Genomic DNA, 20,635 nt, shown 5'->3' on the forward strand with positions numbered 1-20,635 from the left:
TGTCGTTGGCGCATGTCGGCAAATGCACGGACTCGATCGACCTCTTCATGGGGTATCCCCATACGTACATTGGCGGTGGTCACGCCGTGGCTTGGACCGGCAGCATCAACATCATCACTGGCCCAATCAGTCAGTGATGAACCTTCATCTTCGACAATCATGTTGTGCATGATAATACATGCGTACAAGATATCATCTATGTTGCCAATATACCATAGCCGTGATGGACCCTTCACTGCCGCCCATCGAGCCTAGAGCACACCAAATGCCCGCTCCACATCCTTGCGCGTTGCCTCCTGACGACCCGCAAAATAGATCTTCTTTACTTCTGTTGCGCATCTGATCGTCTTCACAAAGATGGGCCACATAGCGTATATCCCATCCGCCAAATAATAGCTCATATTGTGCTGGTTGCAATTGGCGACGAAACTGACGGCCGGACCAACACCCATGCACTGGTCGTTGAAAAGGGGCGATGCGATGACTGGAGGACATTGATGTCGTTGTTGGACCCGGCTACTTCAAAATACGCATGTCAAATCCACAACCGATAGTCAGCTACCGCTTCAAGGATCATCGTGGGATTCTTGCCCTTGAAACCGGTAGTGTACACCCCTTTTTCAGGGGGTGGCAGTTCTTCTTCCACTCCCAATGCATACATTTTATGCTGCCCAACATTCCCGAAAACCCGTGCTGACTCCCGTGCATATCCATCAGAGTCTGACAATCTTCGGGGGTAGGCTTCCGAAGATACCTATCCCCGAATATCTCCCTAACGCCCTCACAAAAATACTTCAGACAATCGCGGGCAGTCGTCTAACCGATGTGGAGGTACTCATCGAACATGTCGGCCGCACCTCCGTATGCCAGCTGCCTGATTGCAGCAGTGCACTTCTATATGGGCGTGTGACCGGGTTTACCAACCCCATCCTTCCTCATCCTAAAATACTCGTATCTACGCTCTAAAGCGCCCACAATACGCAGAAATAGCTAACGATGCATCCTAAAACGTCGCCAGAACATGTTCACCCCAAACCGCGGCTCCGAAGCGAAGTAGTCCTGATACAACCGACGGTGTGCAGCGATGTGGTCCTGGGGTACTATAGTTCGACGATGGATGGGTCGAGGTACCGCCGACTGCTGCTGTTGCAAGGCCGCTTGTATCGCGCGATTTATCTCCCTGGACGTAACGACCAACAACTATTCTCTAATTCGCCGACGTACGTCATCAGAAAGTCCACCACTACCACCCGCACCACTAGCCATTCTGGATATATAAAAGAAACGTAGAGAGAGAGAGAGAGAGAAACTCGTTAAAACAAGTGGTGCGAATGAAATGAAGTTCAACGAGCCGTATATATAGAGTTTTTTTTAAATGAAAAATCGGGACGTCCGTCGGGAACCCGCAATGGCGGACGTTCCGACGGACGTTGTCGGAAAGCCGCGGATCTGCGATGTCCGCAGCGGACGTCCGCATCCGTCCCTCCCACGCCTAATGGCGGACGTCCTGTGCGGACGTCCTCGGGACGGCCGTCGTTGTGGATGCTCTTAGACCATCAGCAGTGGGGCGCCCTAAGGCGCGCCACGTCAGCATTTTTATCCTCCTCCTTCTCCACCTGCAGTGGGCCGCCCTAAGGCGCGCCCTATGACGCGCCACATCATCATTTTGTTGTTTTGTTTAATTAATTTAACTGTTTTCAAATAACACGTAACGAGTAAAAAAAACGACTAAATAACAAGCGGCGAAGTTTTAATAAAAAAAAATTACACCATTCAACTAAAAAAAGAAAAAAACTAAGTCGGGCCAATTCCCAACTTCCTACACAACTCATCGAGTAATGCACGGAGATACTCGGCTTGTTCGGGGTCGGTGCACTTCTTGAGGGCCTTGTGCGTCTGCAACATCGTCCTTGCCATCGATGTTGTAGCTAACGACGCAAACGCGGTGGACGTCTGCGTCGGGAGCTCATCCGGGTCCGGATCAGGGGTTGCAGCGGTCGACGATGACGTCGCGGTCGCCTTCCCCTTGGCCTTCGCAGCCTTGATGCCGGGAGGACACCGGTGTGCCGGAACTCCCTTAATCCACGTACGTCCGGTTGAGGTCAACCGGGTTAGTGCCGCTACCGCTGCTCGTGTAGTCACCAGCTTCGGCGACCTTCGTCCTCTTCGGCGCACCAGTGTGCAGAATTCCACCTTGGAACTTCTGCTTCTCCCTCAAGAGCGCCCAGATGGCCTCGTGCTTGAACTCGCCGAACATCGACCGGTACGACAACATCGCTTTAGAGCGCACGTCGTGCACGCTCTCGCCACTCCCAGGTGATCGCGCGCACTTCTCGAACTCCGCCGAGTACAAGTTCACTTGCTTCTTGATTTGATCTCAGTGCTTGCGGAGTTGCTCACGCTTGCGCTTGTACGCGGTCGGCGGCTTGACCGAATTGTAGAGGTCCGCGATGCGCTCCCATATCAGACACCGGTCACTGCGGGGGCGGGATCGGCCTATGCGGTTGGGCGGTGCGGCGACGGCTCCATATCAGACAACCCATACGATTCCGTACTGAAATCGGGATCGTAATGGGTGTTGTCGCCGAACGAACGATAATCGCCGGGTTCTGTACCCGGCCAATGCGCCTCTCCGCTAAACGTACGGCTATTGGGGCTTGAATCCATTTCGTAGTAATTATGTAAATGTAAGTTTTGAAGATGAAATCGTGTGAAATGAAATATTACAAATGAACGCTATTTATAAAAAAATGAAACCGCGTGCCATCGTCCGCGGCCTTCACAATGGGGCGGACGATGTCGCGGACGATGGCAATCGTCCGCGACCATCGTCCGCGACGTCCGCAATGGAGCGGTCGATGGCCATCGTCCGCGGTTTAAGTCGCGCCCGAAGCATAGGCCGCGACTATCGTCCGCGGCCTATGCCACACACCCACAGTGGGGGCGGACGATGAATGGCGCGGACGATGCGCGCCATCGGGCGTGCCATCGTCCGCCCATTGCGGATGGTCTTAGTTTCCCATTAGTGCTAGAAATAAATGATTAATTAGTTAATCTATACAATATATAAAAGGAGAGTTTTGAAGAAATTTACAAGATTGCTATTTAATTTTAAAATTAATATTAAATTAAAAATGTATAATTAAAGATCATTTAAAGGCAATCTAATTTTTTATTAAATGTATAATTAAAGACTATTTAAATATTTAATTAAAAGTTAAAAACATGTGATTAAGTGGAGTGAGGGTCAGGTTTTACTCTGTATACATATATATAAAAGGTTAAATGCTTATAAAAGGTTAAATGCTTAAAGACGTTTAAAATTAATGCTTATAAAAGGTTAAATGCTTAAAGAAGGTTAAATGCTTAAAGACTAAAATGGTACTTATAAAAGGTTAAATGCTTAAAGACGTTTAAAATGGGCCAAGGAAGAAAACGGTTGCAATAATTGTCCCCATTAAATTAGATAAGTGGGTAGAGAATTGAAATAATAATAATTTAGTATAAATTTGAATCAATCTATCTTCATATTTTTTTCCTATAAATATGTGATATTATCATACAATGAAAGTGTGCAATAGAAATGTCGTTAAGTATTATGAATACATAGATGTCAGATCTATAAATGAGAGATGTCGTCGATTTTGATAAAGTTCTTATGTACATCGGAGTTCATAGGGTAGTCGGTTATAGAGAATTCTTTTGTTGTTTTCAGTTGAAATTGATTATGTATGATGATGAGATGTAGAAATCGGAAGGGAAGGTGAGTTGTGTATGTGATGCAACGATTTTTGTTTATGTTTCTCATTCGCCGTCGGCCAATTTTTATGGCAATTCTAATAGGGCACCTAAGTGTTTTTTAGGGTTTATTTGTGTCGAGAATAATTTTTTAGCTATTATAATTAGAATATTTTGTTATAGGTGATATAAGTGGATTTGTTTTTTCTTCTAAGAGCTTAATCAAATGATGTTTTAAATGTCACCATTCATGTATTGTGAGTCGGTGCTCTCCAAATTTTTATAATTTGCTACTAATTATTTCAAGCTTATGGTATGTTTTAGTTGTATAATTCATAGTTATTATGTTTACAAATTTATATAATGATATTGTTTCTAATTTCATTTAATTAATTTACAATCTAAAATCAATATTTATAAATTTCTTAATTTGTGCATCGCGTGTAATTAGGGCTGCGGAAAAATATCAAAAAATTATCGAATTTTCAATATATCGTAATTTTCGATACGATACCGTATCGTAAGTTTTTTATACGATAACGATATGAATTTCCTTATATCGTGGTATATCATTTTATATCGAATATACGATATATATCGATATTTTCGATATATCGTTTTATATCGAATATACGATATATATCGTATATATCGAAACATATTGAAATTCAATACATATTAAAATTTAAAATTATAAATATATATAAATCAATTTAATTGTACTTGGTTGTGTTGTATTTTGATTATGGAGATAAGAACACTATTAATTTTATTGTGTTGAAGTTTTATTAATTTTTGTGTGAATTTTAAGTTTTGAAATTATAATTTTCGATATACAGGTATTCGATACGATATCGATATATCGAAATATCGATACGATAACGATATTGATATTATCCATATCGAAAGTTCGATATATCGAAACTTTCGATATGATAACAATATGAAATTCTTTCATATCGATATTTTCGATACGATATATGATACAACGTTTTCGATACGATATCTCGTATCGACCCACCCCTACTTGTAATACTAGTTAGATATAATAATAATGAAGAGAGAAGATGCAGGAGTATAAAAGATATTGCAACTACAACCTAATAAAGTATACGAGTCAATACTAATGTAAGACAAAAGAGATGGAGTAGTAACATTTAATCGTTTAAATTCTTTAGGGCCTTAGGCCCATTAAAATTAATATTTTGGGAATGTGCTTTCTAAATATATATAGTTTTAATTTCTACTTATTAAATTCTAAGTTGAACTTTTATTTGGAAAAAAAAATCCGAGTAAATCTAAGGAATTAAAAACCTTTAAAAACTGCACTGCATATTTTATTTAAGATTTAGTACGTATTACTTATAAAAAATCAAATAAATCTAAGAATTTAAAAGTTGGGAATCAAATTACTCTCCTCTATCAAATGGATCATTTATGATTAATTTATACGTATAATCCTTTACAAAATTATGATGAAAAAAACAATATGCGTAGTCATGGATTAGAATCATTATTCGGTGTAATTTCAGAATATAAATAGTTTGGAGTAGTTTTTACCAAAAAAAATAGAAATTTTTATTGTAATTGAACTTTCTTTTAAATATATTTACGATTACTCTTTTAGTAATTCATACTATCTCCGACTCTTCATCCACAAAAAAATAGCGTTCGAAGTGGATGATATGAATTTTAATGGAATTGGTAAATTAAGAATGTAAGATAGATAGAGAGCGAAAATGGTTGAAATATTATTAATTGAAAATAAGACTTACTTCATTATAAAGAAATTTAGTATAAATTCATAAAGTCTAATTTTGGTGTATGGAAGAATATGAAAAAAATAAAACTATTTTTTTATGACAAAATAGTACTAGGAGTATTAAAATATCCCCCTCAAAATTCCATCCTCGAAACGCTTTTGCAAAATAATAATAAAAAAAAGCTTATTGTAAGAGTATGTGAAAGAATATTTTATTTGGCAAGAATATTAACAAAATTTATTTTGTTCTTTTTTAATTTTTTCGACTGGGAAAAAAAGAAACTTGGAGAGGCTGGGCCATAAATGTATACTATATTGCATAGAATGTAATTTGAATATTCAATATTGAACATATCTATTTGTATATGTCATATGAATATTCAATTTTATATCTATTAAACAAATGAACTCAGCATGCAGTGTTCCACTTTTACACATAATGTATTGTTTAAATACATATTTAAAGGATGTATATCGTGTTGGGGTTTGGGAATTTTGAAAAAGTACATATCTTCAAAATTGAAAGGACATAGGTTAAGGGGTCACAAAATACAACATTAGAATGATCAATATATTTTGTTTTATAGTATTAAGGATTATAGTGACATAAAAATGGACTTGTACATGAAGTTTCCCTTTCACATTGCCATGTTGCATTTATGATATTTGTGGGGACATATTTAATCATTCCACATCTAATAAAATTACTATTCCTATTTCCGTTTTCTTTTTGTTCTTTCAATTAAAATTACATTTACTGTAGATAAAAAAAATATATAGCTCATAATACAAATGAAAGTTAATTTTATAAGTGAAGGAAAATTCTAAAATTTAATATGGATTAATCTATAATGCCAAAACACACAAATGTACTTGATTTGATGATCTGCTAGCTTTGTTCTTAGCCAATGAAGGAAAACCAAACCATTTTACACAAGGACCATTAATCAATTCGCCAGATTGGGGCGATTATTTATTTCACAAGACCTCATATATGTCGATTTTTGAATTTATTGAAGAGCTTCAAGAAGACTCCTAACACAAATGTGACTTGTTCACAAGTGAATTACCATTTACTTTTCCAATACCATGTGTGAGAGGGCAGTTGAGAGCATGAATATAATGTGATAGAGGAGAAATATATAGACAATAACAGACTCATCAACATATATGGATGTTGCATGTGTTAGTGTAGGTGTAATATGTAAGGATGTTGCATGTGTAGGAGCTATCAAAGGACCGCCAACCATTTATTCTCAATGCTTTCTATCACAGCTCTCAAATACTTTCCATTTTTCATCCGCCATTGACGATTAATTATCAGAACTACGTCTTGCTGTTTTGGGTAAAAATGTTCATGCAAATATTCTACTTGGTAATCATTCTCTAATAATGAAGAAAGTTAAACACATTTCATTGGCAATACACAATTTGTTCTTGTATATTACAGCACTACTTATTTTTGAACTCGTCCCACTAAAATTGTTACGCTTTCCTTTTTTGTTGTCATGTAAACAGTGACACATTTTCATAAAAAATATATCATTATTTAATTACATTTTATCTCTAATCACAGTTTTACTAATATGGAGTATTACATTCAATTATTTTGTACACCTCCTAAAATCTTATGTCATTCACTAAGTATATCGTACTTTCCAAAATTGAGGGAATAATAATAATAATACTCCATAATAGTAATAATAATAATACTACTCCTTAATTTTCATAACTGTCACAATAGACGAGGTGCATACTATTTGAAAATTATGCCTCTTTATTAAAGTTTTAAATTTATAATATCACTGAAGTCCATCAATTTTCATTCCTGGTCTTCTATCATCGCATCTAGAGGCCAAAAATTTAACACTTTTCATAATCATTAAAAATCCCTAATTCTAGCTCTCTCAAATTTTATGCATGCATTCCCTTAAATAGACGATTAGGTATTCATCTATACATTGTTCATTTTGGATTTACCTCGTCACTAAAAGAGATAAGGAATGAACAATTAGTGTAATCTTTTAAAAAGGGTATACAAAAACAATCAACATTAATTTTATAATGTTAGATATATAGTTGTCCAAAGGGGACAAAAGCAAATTAAGACAACAAAGATGTGAAAAAGAAAGGGTAGGGTTAGCCATTGCATTTCATTTAGACTAGACCCCCCTTATGTTGATAATGATATATCAATATCTCTCATTTAATTTGTAAATTTAGTTATATATTCACCCCCACCTAAATTACCACAAATACTGGCACTTGAAAAATTCACAAATAATGGATGGTACTTGAAAATCCACAAATAATGGCACTTCAATTTTCATAATTACTTTACCTAATGTGGACTACGAGTATGGTGATTGGTGAGTGCTGCCGTTGGCTGATGATAATGTAAATTATTGCTGAATATTCTTGAATAATTACATGTTATTTAGATATATATTTTTTTTTGTTAAAAAGTGAATCTAAAAAATTCTATTTTTATTTGTAATTTTAAATTTTGATTTGGTATATGAATGTCGCTCTTACGAGCATTAAATACAAACTGTTACTCGCTATAAATATTAACATCACTCTCATTTTATCAAAATAACTGATCCAAATTACTACTTTAACCTTAAGTTGGCGTGGAGTATTCCGATTATGTCGTTGTGCATTTCACGTTCCATCTCCAACATTAACGACGTATTCTCCTACATCAGTCCACTGAATCAGCCGATCCGCATAGTGAGACTCATTTCGCCTATCGACAAAACAACTCTATCTAGATTTGGGTTGGATAGGGGTGGGGGTGGTGTTGAAAGAGATAACAAAGTTGGTCAAGCCGCTACATGCCAAGTTGATCAAGCTATTGGTCAAGCCGCTGCATGCCAAGTTGATCAAGGTGAAAGAGATAACAAAGTTAGTCAAGCCGCTGCTAGCCAAGTTGATCAAGCCGCTGCTAACCAAGTTGATCAAGCCGCCACCTGCCGAGTTGATCAACAAGCCGCGATCCGTGATCTCAAGTCACTGGACCGTCAAGCTGATCAAGCTGCAGTGCGTTGTGCGCAAGCCAGAACAACCACGAACTCCATAAGAGCTGAAGCTGAGAATGAGACAAAGAAGAGTAAGGAGTGTGCGGCACAAAAGGAGCCAACGATCAACCTCGCACGTGTTGAAACCGCGGACAAGCCAGCTAAGATGGAGGACCACATGTGTACTTGGCGCGACGTGGTGTTGCGCGGTTTAAAGAGGAAACATGTCTTGCAGAGTTTGTTAAAGTAGATTAGTACAATGTTTTAGATCTTTTGAATGTATATATATGTATTGCATCTGGTTACATTTAAAAAATGAAAAATGCCGATTTGAGAGAACTCTCCAAATATATCTCCAGAGTGTGTGTGTTCATGGCTTCCGCAGCTTTCTTTCAGGTATCAGAGCAGGATCTCACTGATCCTGGCTCTTGATCTTGTTTTTGTTCCTTTTTCTTTACTACTCAAAAATGGCAGAAGCCAGTGAAACTATTCCGGTGGCAACACTGCCACCAATCTTCTCTTAGTTGCCCCCCATCTCGGTTAAACTAACTGATGGAAATTTTCTTATGTTGCAGCTACAAGTTGATGTTGCGGTGTATGGCTACGGCCATGAAGGATTTATCACAGGGGACACTGATCCCCCTCCACAATTGATTCCAGACCGAGATGGAGAGTCTATGGTTTCAAATCCAGCTTACATAAGTTGGCAAAGACAAGATAGGAGAGTGGCTGGATGGCTCTTGTCTTCCTTATCTGAAAATGCTCTAACTTTGGTGGTAGGGCTCAGATCTGCTAGAGACATATGGTGTGCTCTAGAGACAAATTTTGCAAGCCGCTCCACGGCTAAGGTGATGCAATATCGACAACAAATGGAAAATTTGAAGAAAGATGGAATGTCAATTACTGACTATCTAGGCAAGATGAGAACATATTTTGATTTGCTTGGTTCAGTGGGGTGTAGAATCTCAGAAGCTGAACAAGTGCTCCACATTCAGGATTATGATCCTGCTGTATGTGCAGTGACTTCCAGATCATATCCTTGGAGTCTTGGAGACGTTAGTGCATTTCTGCTCAGCTTTGAGTCAAGAATGGAGTCAACTAGAGCCAATTCCGTTAGCTTAGATGGATCACAACTATCATTGAATCTTATCCAGCAGCAGTCTGGGCAGAAGAGGGAGTCTCCAAATTTCAACAACAACAGATTTGAAGCAGCGAATGGAAGAGGTTTTGGAGGAAGATTTCAGAGAAGAGGAAGAGGTGGCAGAGGTTTTGGCCGAAGAAACAACAAGATTGTCTGTCAGCTATGTGAGAAACCTGGCCATTCAGCAGCAAAATGTTGGCATAGGTTCGAGCAAAACTTCATACCACCTCAAATCCAGTTCAGAGGAAGTTCTCCACAGCAACACAATCAAGGATTCTTCAATCCTTCAGCTCATCTTGTGCAGTCAGTGCCTAGGTCTCCTTTAGCATCATTCTCTGTTGGGACTCCATCAGAGTTCAGCTATGGATCAAATGTGTCATCCAGCTGGTATCCAAACTCAGGGGCAACGCACCATGTGTCCAATGACATGAGCAATCTCAACATAAGCACTGAATACACAGGAGGTAAGAATCTCTTGCTTGGTAATGGATCTGTTGTTAATATTGCAAATATTGGAGAAAGTGCATTTAAATCTCACTCAACTAAATTCTCTAGAAAGCTTCATCTCAAAAATCTTTTGCATGTACCTAATATCACCAAAAATCTACTGAGTGTTTCCAAATTTGCTCAAGACAATTATGTCTTTTTGTGAATTTCATCCAAGTTTCTGTTTTGTCAAGGACCTGAGCACCAGGGAGGTAGTGCTCAAAGGAACTCTTGAAAGGGGTCTATATCATTTCCTAGTAGATCATGCTCCAATCAAGCGTGTCCCTGTCCCCTTTTCTTCCTCCACTCCAGAAAGTCCAGCTGTGCATTCCCTGAGTTTGAGCAAACAATCCAGCAGTAGTTCCAGTCAAGTTTCTAGTTCAGTCTTATCTTTATGGCATAGTAGACTAGGACATCCTACTCTAGATGTTGTTAAACATGCTCTCAACAGTTATAATATTCCTTATAATTCAATGGAAACTACTTCACTTTGCTATCCTTGTTGTGTGTCTAAAGCTCACATATTACCATATCCACACTCTGCCTCACAACACAATGCACCTCTGGAACTTGTCCATAGTGATCTTTGGGGGCCTTCTCCAGTTAAATCTAGAAATGGATATTCTTACTATGTCTCATTTGTTGACCATTTTTCTAGATTCACCTGGATTTACTTACTCAAAAATAAAAGTGATCTCACTGCTGTTTTCAAACAGTTCAAGCTTATGAGTGAAAACCTCCCAGGATCAAGAATTAAGATTCTTCAATCAGATTGGGGAGGTGAGTATCAGGGATTAGTTCCTTTTCTGAAAGAGAGTGGGGTAGTTCATAGAGTATCATGTCCATACACACCACAACAAATCGGTTTGGCTGAGAGAAAGCACAGACACATTGTGGAAACTGGTCTAGCCTTGTTAGCTCAATCTTATCTTCCACTGAAATTCTAGGATGATTCCTTTGTCACAGCTATTTATCTCATTAATCTTATGCCATCCAAAATTATCAATAACATTTCTCCATATGAGGCTCTTTTTCACTCCAAACCTGACTACTCAGCACTCAAAGTCTTTGGTTGTTTGTGTTTTCCTTATACTAGACCCTATAACAACCACAAACTTAAATTTAGGTCTGTTAAAGGGATTTTCCTAGGATATAGCTCCTCTCACAAATGATACAAAGTTCTTCTGCCTGAAGGGAATGTCATGGTGACTAGAGATATCATCTTTGATGAAACTGTTTTTCCATTTCAAAATTCTCCATCTCCCACTGCCACTGTTGCTCCACCACCATCATCATGTGATCATTCCTTTTCATTGTCTCCAATCCTTGCACCTATTGTTTCCCCTCATAGAGAAAATACTGCACTAGATCACTCATCTGGTACAGATTCTGTCAACAGTCCCTCATCACTATTATTACCTGATGTTCAGTCACCTGATTCCTCACCTCATGATGTCCATCCAATCATTCCAGCAGTCACTCAGGAAACTCACTCAATGACAACCAGATCAAAATCTGGAATCTTTAAGCCCAGAGTCTTCACTCTTTATGTGTCATCTCATCTTCCTAAATCAGCTCTAGAAGCCTTACTTATTCCCTGCTAGAAATCTACTATGTTGAGTGAATTCAATGCACTTCTTAACAATAAAACTTGGATATTAACAACACTTCCTCCAGGCAAGAATCTTATAGGTTGCACTTGGGTTTTCAAGATTAAGCTTCACTTGTCTGGTGTTATTGCTAGATATAAAGCAAGATTAGTGGCTCAAGGCTTCTCTCAACAGCCTGGTTTTGATTTTAATGAGACTTTCAGCCCTGTGGTGAAGCCTACTACAATCAGAATTATCCTTAGTCTTGCTGTGTCTCACGGCTGGACAGTGACTCACCTTGATGTGAATAATGCCTTTCTTAATGGTGAGCTTAACGAGGACATCTACATGAAGTAACCAGTTGGTTTTGAATAAGGGGGGTCCTCACATGATATGCAAACTCAACAAAGCAATCTATGGACTAAAACAAGCTTGCAGAGCATGGTTCTTCACGGTTCATTATGTCCTGATCAAGCTTGGCTTCTCCCAGAGTAAATCTGATGCTTCCATGTTCATTAGACAGAGATGTGGGGAGGTTATCTACTTGCTTATAAATGTAGATGATATGCTCATCACATGGACTTCTCAAGACTCCATTCAGAAGGTGATATTTCAGCTTAACTCTTGCTTTTCATTAAAGATCTTGGGGAGGTGAGCCTGTTCTTGGGAGTTGAAGTTGTCAAGACTACTGATGGAGGTCTACATCTTTGCCAATCCAACTACATCAAAGATCTTTTAAAGAAATCTAACATGACAGGAGCTAAAGGTTGTCCAACTCTAATGATTTCCACCTCAGAATTGAGCAAAAACTCTGGAGAACCAGTTTCTAATGCAAAACTCTACAGAAGCATTGTAGGAGCTCTGCAATATGCTTCTATTACCAGACCAAACATCAATTTTGTTGTCAACAATGTGAGTCAGTACATGGCTGAACCATTAGACACGCATTGGAGGGCTGTGAAGAAGATCTTAAGATATCTTTCAGGGACTTTAGATTATGGAATTCAAATTAGAAAGTCTCCTGGTCAAGTATGTGCATTCTCTGACTCAGATTGGACAGCAGACATAGATGATAGGAGATCCACCACAGGAGTGTGTGCCTATCATAGAAGGAACCTTGTCTCATGGTGTGTTAAAAAGCAAACTGTGGTTGCTAGATCCAACACAGAAGCTGAGTATAGGAGCCTGGCTCAAGCAGCTGTTGAAGTGAGTTGGTTGTCTTCTATGCTTACTGAATTGAAGATTAAGAAGAAAGGGAGTCCAGTGATTTGGGTGGACAACTTGAGTGCAATTGCACTGGCTTCTAACCCTGTCTTACATGCAAGAACTAAGCACATTGAGATAGATATCCACTTTGTTCGAGATAAGGTTATGAGCAAGGAGATTGAGTTGAGGCATGTTCCAGCCGGGGATAAAATAGCAGATATATTCACTAAACCCACGGACGGAACTAGCTAAGGACAAGCCCCCGCTCCAGCGGGGGCTGCCGGTGGCGTCCGCCATTTTTATATAGATTTCTTAAACGGAAGCGGTGGAGAATAATAGGTACATGGAGATATGGGGCTGGAGGGAGGGAGAGAGAGAATTAGGAGGAATATAGAAGGCACAATGTCATACTATCTGATTGGGATTCTCGTCAAAATAATTCATTTTGTCATAAATTTATTATTACTAGTATTTTACTTTATATTCAATTTTTTGACTCCGTATATATTAAAACTAATTCATCATAGATTTATAGTGACATGATACTATTATAAGTGATAAACAGGTATATAAAAGTTTTACTACGTTTATTTTAATCCTTATTAGTATTTCTTAAGAAGATTTGGTAAATTAAATATCTTTAGACTTTATTTACTATTCAAATCTTGTTGTATATATGTAATAATATGTTAATATATTTATTTTTTGTATTTATATTTTATTATGTTTATATATAAACTAGTATTTTAATAATTTATTTTACATCATCTTTATAATTTTTTTGTCAAGCCGTTGCATGCCAAGTTGATCAAGCTGAAAGAGATAACAAAGTTGGTCAAGCCGCTGCTAGCCAAGTTGATCAAGCCGCTGCAAACCAAGTTGATCAAGCCGCCACCTGCCGAGTTGATCAACAAGCCGCGATCCGTGATCTCAAGTCACTGGACCGTTAAGCTGATCAAGCTGCAGTGCGTTGTGCGCAAGCCAGAACAACCACGAACTCCATGAGAGCTGAAGCTGAGAATGAGACAAAGAAGAGTAAGGAGTGTGCGGCACAAAAGGAGCCAATGATCAACCTCGCACGTGTTGAAACCGCGGACAAGCCAGCTAAGATGGAGAACCACATGTGTACTTGGCTCGACGTGGTGTTGCGCGGTTTAAAGAGGAAACATGTCTTGCAGACTTTGTTAAAGTAGATTAGTACAATGTTTTAGGTCTTTTGAATGTAGTATATATGTATTGCATCTGGTTACATTTAAAAAATGAAAAATGCCGATTTGAGAGAACTCTCCAAATATATCTCCAGTGTGTGTGTTCATGGCTTCCGCAGCTTTCTTTCAGGTGGTTCACTGCTCGGATATGTCGGAGCCTTCCCTCTCACTTTTCTCTTTCATGTCTTAGTCCCCATCGGACGGTTCTAAATGTTTTGAGACCTCCCCTATTGTGAGGTCCATGAATGCATCTCCCCAGCTCGTGGAGTAGTCGTCGTTGGCCAAGATGCCAACAAACTGACTCACGTCCATTTGAGCCGCATGTTCCAATCGGGGCGGGGCGAAGAATTTGTAGGAAGAGGGACAAATATACATATGAAGGAATTTTAGGAATTTGAGGATGGACATTTGGTGAAAAATTAAAATCAACAAATTAGTAGGTAATATACATGTATATATTATGAGGTGGGTCAAATGCCTTTCATGATCTATAGGTAGATCCGCCCATGGCAATCATGTGGGTGCATCATCGCCCTACCTATGTTGTACTTTTCGGAAACCCGTTCCCAAAATATCTGGAACTTTTGGTTGTTGAGGCGTACGGCGTACGTCTTTAGCTCATCCCCAGTCACCGACTTCCTGCCTTCGCCCCTTTCCCGACCTGGCCTCGTCTCCATCTTGCTAACCTCGTTGTCATCGGTATTCACCACCAATAGCTGATAATGATTGTTGTTCGACCCGTCAACGTATAAGGGAATGCAACATCTGCGTTGACTTCCCATTCCGCTAGCCTCTCAATGTTCCCGAATCCCGCCCCTAGGAAGAACAAAGTTGTCCATAATCTTCTCGATCATTCTAGTTGAGTGGAAAAAGTGTTATTGAGATCCTTTTTTTGTCATATTGAAAGTGAATTTGAAAAAAAAATGAAAGTGAAATGTATTATTCCCTCCGCCCAAGCTAAGCTGGTAAAAAATTTTGGACACGAAAATTTAAAAATTGTATTGAATAGATTAAAAGTAAAATAAAATAGGTGTGAGAAAAAGTATGAGAGATAAGAGAAAGTAAGGTAGATGATAAAATAAAGTAAAATAATTGAATGTTTTGTTGTTTTTTTATTAAAGAAAGGAAATGACTCAATTTTGTTGGAATGTCCCAAAAAAAATACGACTCTAACTTAGTTTGGGACGAAGAACTACTATATTTTTAGTGTTTCGAATTTGAAATAAAAAAATAAAATTTAAAATAGACCCCTACCCCGACAGCGTGGCACTGCTCTCGTGTTGCCCGTCATCCCCACGGCCCCCTCCACTCCGTTGAGGGTCGTCTATGGCCTAATTCTCGATTGGTGACTAAAATATAAGTTTCACCTTCATTATATTATACAGAAAGAAACATATATTTAGATTATATTTTTAAATGACTCCAGACTCGTCTGTGCTATAAACTCTATTAATTGATGATTAGATATTTGCAAAAATATGTTGTAAGATTTTATTTCTATTTAAATACTAACAACAACTTTAAACATCATACTGTTCATACACATCTCAAACATTTTAATGATTAATTCAAAAACAATATAGTTTTGCTTCCGACAAACATTCTGTTCTGCCATTTTGGACTTAATCATGAATATTTATTCTTCAATATGATAAAAGAGTTGTGTTAATCTATTTTTTGGAAAAGCAGATATGAATTTAATTCAAACAAATTACCCGCAGAGAATGGTATACCAAAATAAGATCGGAAGATCTCAAGATAAGCCGACCGTTGGCCCTTTTAACTTTCAAACTTTTAATGCAATAGTACTATTAAATAACTTTTGCCAACAGTAAATTTGAATTTCATCTCACAAATTCCAAAAAACGAATAGCTAAAACAATTGAGAATGGAGAACCACCTACGCCACCAGCGCGTGTGAATAACGTTTTGTAAAGGGAATAGATGAGATAATAACATTTTACATAAACAATAGTGTGACATTTATTATATCTGTCTTGCATTAACCTTGACTCCATTTTTTGAATCTTGCTAAAAATACTTACATCATGACAACACAAAATTATAATAATTCTGAATATTATAATATCTGGATGAAGAAGTTTTTATCATATCTAGATGCATAATAAGTTACAGCATCGATAATAATAGATGTGTATGAGATATAGTATAGCGTATAAAAAATAATATTACTTAATTACTTAAAGACAGTAATACTCTACTATATGAGTATATGAAAATATAAAGTTTCTTATCAATAATTTACTAATTGTGAATATTATTATATTGCTTAAGCAATATAATGTGTTACAAGGAGTACATCGTATTAATAACATCTTATGGTATTATATTCTACAGTAGTCAGTAGTAGTTTTGAATGTTATGCTAGCATAAATGTTTAACTATACTAACCCCTAACCTCTATATCAACGCAATCAGTTTATTGAGCATATTTTCTTACAATTGAAAATTTAACATAAATGATAATAGGGTCCCTCCTTCTACTAACTCAATTCACTCACATTTCATTTAGAGCATCCACAATAGTGGACGAGCTGGCGGATGAGCGACCGGCGAGCGCGTCGCGGACGACCCCTCGTCCGTCGTCTCGTTCGCTATTGTGGGTCCTCCACAAACGAGCGCATGGACGAGTTGTATTTCTAATTTTTTTAAAAAAAAACTCTATATATATGGCTCGTTTCGGTTCATTTTTATTCGCACCACTTGTATTAACGAGTTTCTCTCTCTACTCTCAATAGTGGACGAGTCCTAGTGCAAGTCCACTATTGTGCTGTGGGAAGTCCTAGTGATGTGCCAGTGGGATGGGAAGTCCTACTGACGTGGAGAATGTGTTTTTGGGAAGTCCTAGTGCTAGTCCGTGGGGAAGTTCTTCCTATTGTGGATGCTCTTAAAACTAATATATACAAGTGAGACTCTTATTCCACTAATTTTTTTCCACCCACTTTTTTAACATTTGTTAAAACTCGTGCGATCCATAAATAAGACTCCTAATGACGGACGGGAGGAGTATATTCCTATTATCATTATATACATTATGCATTCATTTCCTTTTATACCATTGAACACAACTTGCTTTCCAAGTTTAGAGCATCCACAATGGTGCGAAATTCCTAAAATCACCTCATGCCACGTCATAAGGAATTCACAAATTCACAAATTAGACAATTTCCGGAAGTAAACAATTTACGGAATTAAAATTTCGAAGCGAATACGGATAAAATGAAACCACTTTATTTAAAAAAAAACATACGTCATTAAAAAAAGTACATAAATACTAAAAAAGTACATAAAAATAAAAACCGACTTCTCACTCCTCGGATTCCTCGTCGCCAGTCCTCTCGCCTTCCCCGCCGCCACCCCCCCTCGTCATCGCCGCCACCCCCCCTCGCCGTCATCTCCGACATCCCGTCGAGCCCCAAATCATGGCGCATACTATCGAGGAGGGGCTTAAGCTTCCGCTTGTAATGGGGTCGGTCGCTTGGCGCCATTCAACCATCGCACGTAACAAGGTTTCATGTGCGGCGATGCGGGCGAATGAGGGGTTCTCGGGATCGTTTTGGGAGGGTGCTGCCGATTGGGCCTTGGCAGATCCGTTGGTGCTTACCCTCGACATCCGCGCCATGGATTTTTGCCCAACCGAGCGACGGCGGCATACCTCCGATGTGGGTATGGGGAACTCTGACTCGGGAGGGGGAAGTTCCGCGGAACCAGCACTGCTACTGTATTCTCCGTGGGCGCTGATCTTCGTCCGCTTTGGCCAGCCGGATTCAACACCCGCAGTGAACTAGAGCAAAGACTGCACACAAAAAACACTGGCCAATACTTGAATTCCCCGAAGCCCTTCTCAGCGTCGGGGAACTGCTGATGAGCCAGCAGCTTCACATCCTCGACAGACATGCCGCTGGTTGCCGAGCGGAGGTTGTTTGTGTAAATGCCGGCAAATCGGCTGAGCTGTCTCTTCAACCGCTCCCACTATTTCCGGCATTGCTCCGAGTTGTGTGTCTTCCCCCATTGCGGTTTGAACTGGAGGTAGCTTTGGCTAATGCGCCACCACATCCGGTCGATGTGCTGGTTCGCCCCGACGTATGGATCCTCCACTACACTGATCCACGCCTTCGCCAGCGCGACGCACTCGTCCATGCTCCAGACGGTCCTCTTGCTCCTGCTGGATCCCTCCCCCACCTCACCTCCGTACACCGGGATGCCCCGTCCCTTGCCCTGTCCTCGCCCGGTCCTCCCTGCCCTCCCCGTCGGCGGTGGTGCGCTGGCGGGAGTATCCCAGACCGGAGAAAGCCCCAACTCCTCGAACGAGAACGTGTCGACGCCAGCGAACTGAGTCTCGAGAGGAGAACTCAGCGGGTTGTCCGTCGCTAGTAAATCCATAAATGGTCGATAGACGTTGTCGACCGGCGATTGGGGGACCCCCTGCCTACTCCCCCCGCAACGACAGGCGACCCCTGCATTTGGGGCATCATCCCCGTACTCGCCCCGGGCATCTGGGGCATCATCCCGTACCACGTCGGGTACATGTTGTAGTACTCGGGCATCATTCCCGGTGGCATTTGAGACTGGGGCATCATCCCCGGCATTTGAGGCATCGCAGCGGACATCGGCGTTCTCCCGCAGATGGGAAAATGGGGCGCCGGTGACTCGCTCGAGACGGGTGAATCGGTGTCGTGGTGCTCCATTGTTGATTTACAAGAAATGTATTTTTAGAGAGAGAGAAACTTGTTAATACAAGTGGTGCGAATGAAATGAAGTTCAATGAGATGTATATATAGGAACCGGAAAAAAAAATATTTAATGCATTAAACGGGTATTCTGCGCGGAATTCCGCGAGCGTCAACGCAATGGCGGACATCTGAACGGAATTCAGCAGAACGTCGCGGAACTGCGAATTCCTTCGCAGAATTCCATATCCGTGCCTGGGACGCGCAATGTCGGACGTCTGCCACGGAATTTTCGCACGCCGATGAGAATTCCGCGTGGACGTCCGCCATTGCGGATGCTCTTAGTTGTTTTACTTTCCACATATGAATCAAGACTCGAGCGCGTGGAACAGTTAAAATTTGAATTCTTTTGATCAGAGAAAATAAGACCGTTTCTCCATATTCTCTTCTCTCAATTTCTGCTCTGCTTTCATCTCTAACTCAAACCATACTCTCTTCTCTCTCTTTCTGCCCTGCTTTCACCACGCCATAACCAATCTACAAAATACAGTCATAACGAAAACGACCTATCTACTCTCGTCCTACTCTTCCCACATTCCCTTCCCATTCACAATATGTAAATAATTTTACGCAATTCAAACATCGTCTGTGCTCCCAATTTTTGGAAACCACATACAATGGTCGCCGGAAAAGTCAAAACGGCGATGGGACTGCAGAAATCGCCTGCTCGGACGAAAGCTAAGCCCGACGCCTCGCCAAAACCGCCGGGATCCGGCAAGCAGACAGGACCGAAAGGCTCCGGCAACGGCTTCTCCCGCACGTTCGGCGCCTACTTCCCGCGCTCCTCCGCGCAGGTCCAGCCGCGGCCGCCGGACGTCTCCGAACTCATCCGGTTGGTCGAGGATCTGCGCGAGAGCGAGTCACGCCTCAAGACAGAGCTCCTCGAGCACAAGCTGCTGAAGGAGTCCGTCGCGATCCTGCCGATGCTGGAGAGCGAGATTTCGAGCAAGGATTGTGAAATTGAGCGGTTTAGGAAGAAGATCGAGTGCCTGGAGGTGGAGAATGAGCTGCTGAGGAATGAGAACGAGTTTCTGCACATGGAATTGACCAACCAGAATCAGAAATACGAAGAGAAGATCAAATACATGCAGGCGGAATTGTGCGAGATTAAACGAGCGGTTGCCGAGCACGAGGAAACGACGCCGTCTTCTTCTTCGTCTTCTCCGCCGAAGCTCGCTGATGTCACCAATAATTACCACAAATCCAATTTCTCGGCCAAGGTTTTGCGAAAATGCGTCACGCAGAGTAACATTGCCTCGAATTTCTGCGATTCCGTTGCGAGCCTGAAGAAGGATGACCTTGGAGGTACGGGGGAGAACGCCGAGCGGCCTCGGAGTTCCCGCTTCGATTCCGAGGAGATTCCCGGAACTTCTGAAGCGATGATCGCGATTCGATCCCGCGCGCCGCGGGTTCCGAAGCCGCCGCCGCTGCCGTCGTCGTCTCAGTGTTCACCCGCCTCTCTTTCTGATTCAGCTGACCGCGCATTGGCGGAGATTTCCAATATTCCGCCACCGCCTCCGGCGAAATCCAAGGTGGCTGCGCCTCCTACTCCGCCACCACCTCCGAAGGGGGTTACTGCTATGCCTCCTCCTCCGCCACAGCCTCCGGCGAAATCCAAGGTGGCTGCGCCGCCTGCTCCTCCTCCACCACCTCCGAAGGGGGGTAAATCGAAGGCAGCGTTGGCGAAGGTCAGGAGAGTTCCGGAGGTTGTTGAGTTTTACCACTCGCTGATGC

At 40.7% G+C, this 20,635-nt stretch overlaps 1 protein-coding gene across 1 annotated transcript; it reads left to right on the forward strand.

Moving 5' to 3' along the window:
- Positions 1-19,545: 19,545 nt before the first annotated feature.
- Positions 19,546-20,589, forward strand: LOC121788611 (formin-G-like; the record flags this gene model as incomplete). Its single annotated transcript, XM_042187256.1, has 1 exon — positions 19,546-20,589. A coding segment is annotated over exon 1 (1,044 nt), but the record flags the coding sequence as incomplete, so codon positions are not given.
- Between the last annotated feature and the right edge of the window lie 46 nt (positions 20,590-20,635).

Source organism: Salvia splendens, unplaced genomic scaffold (genome assembly GCF_004379255.2).
Source record: "Salvia splendens isolate huo1 unplaced genomic scaffold, SspV2 ctg1100, whole genome shotgun sequence".
NCBI lineage: Eukaryota > Viridiplantae > Streptophyta > Magnoliopsida > Lamiales > Lamiaceae > Salvia > Salvia splendens.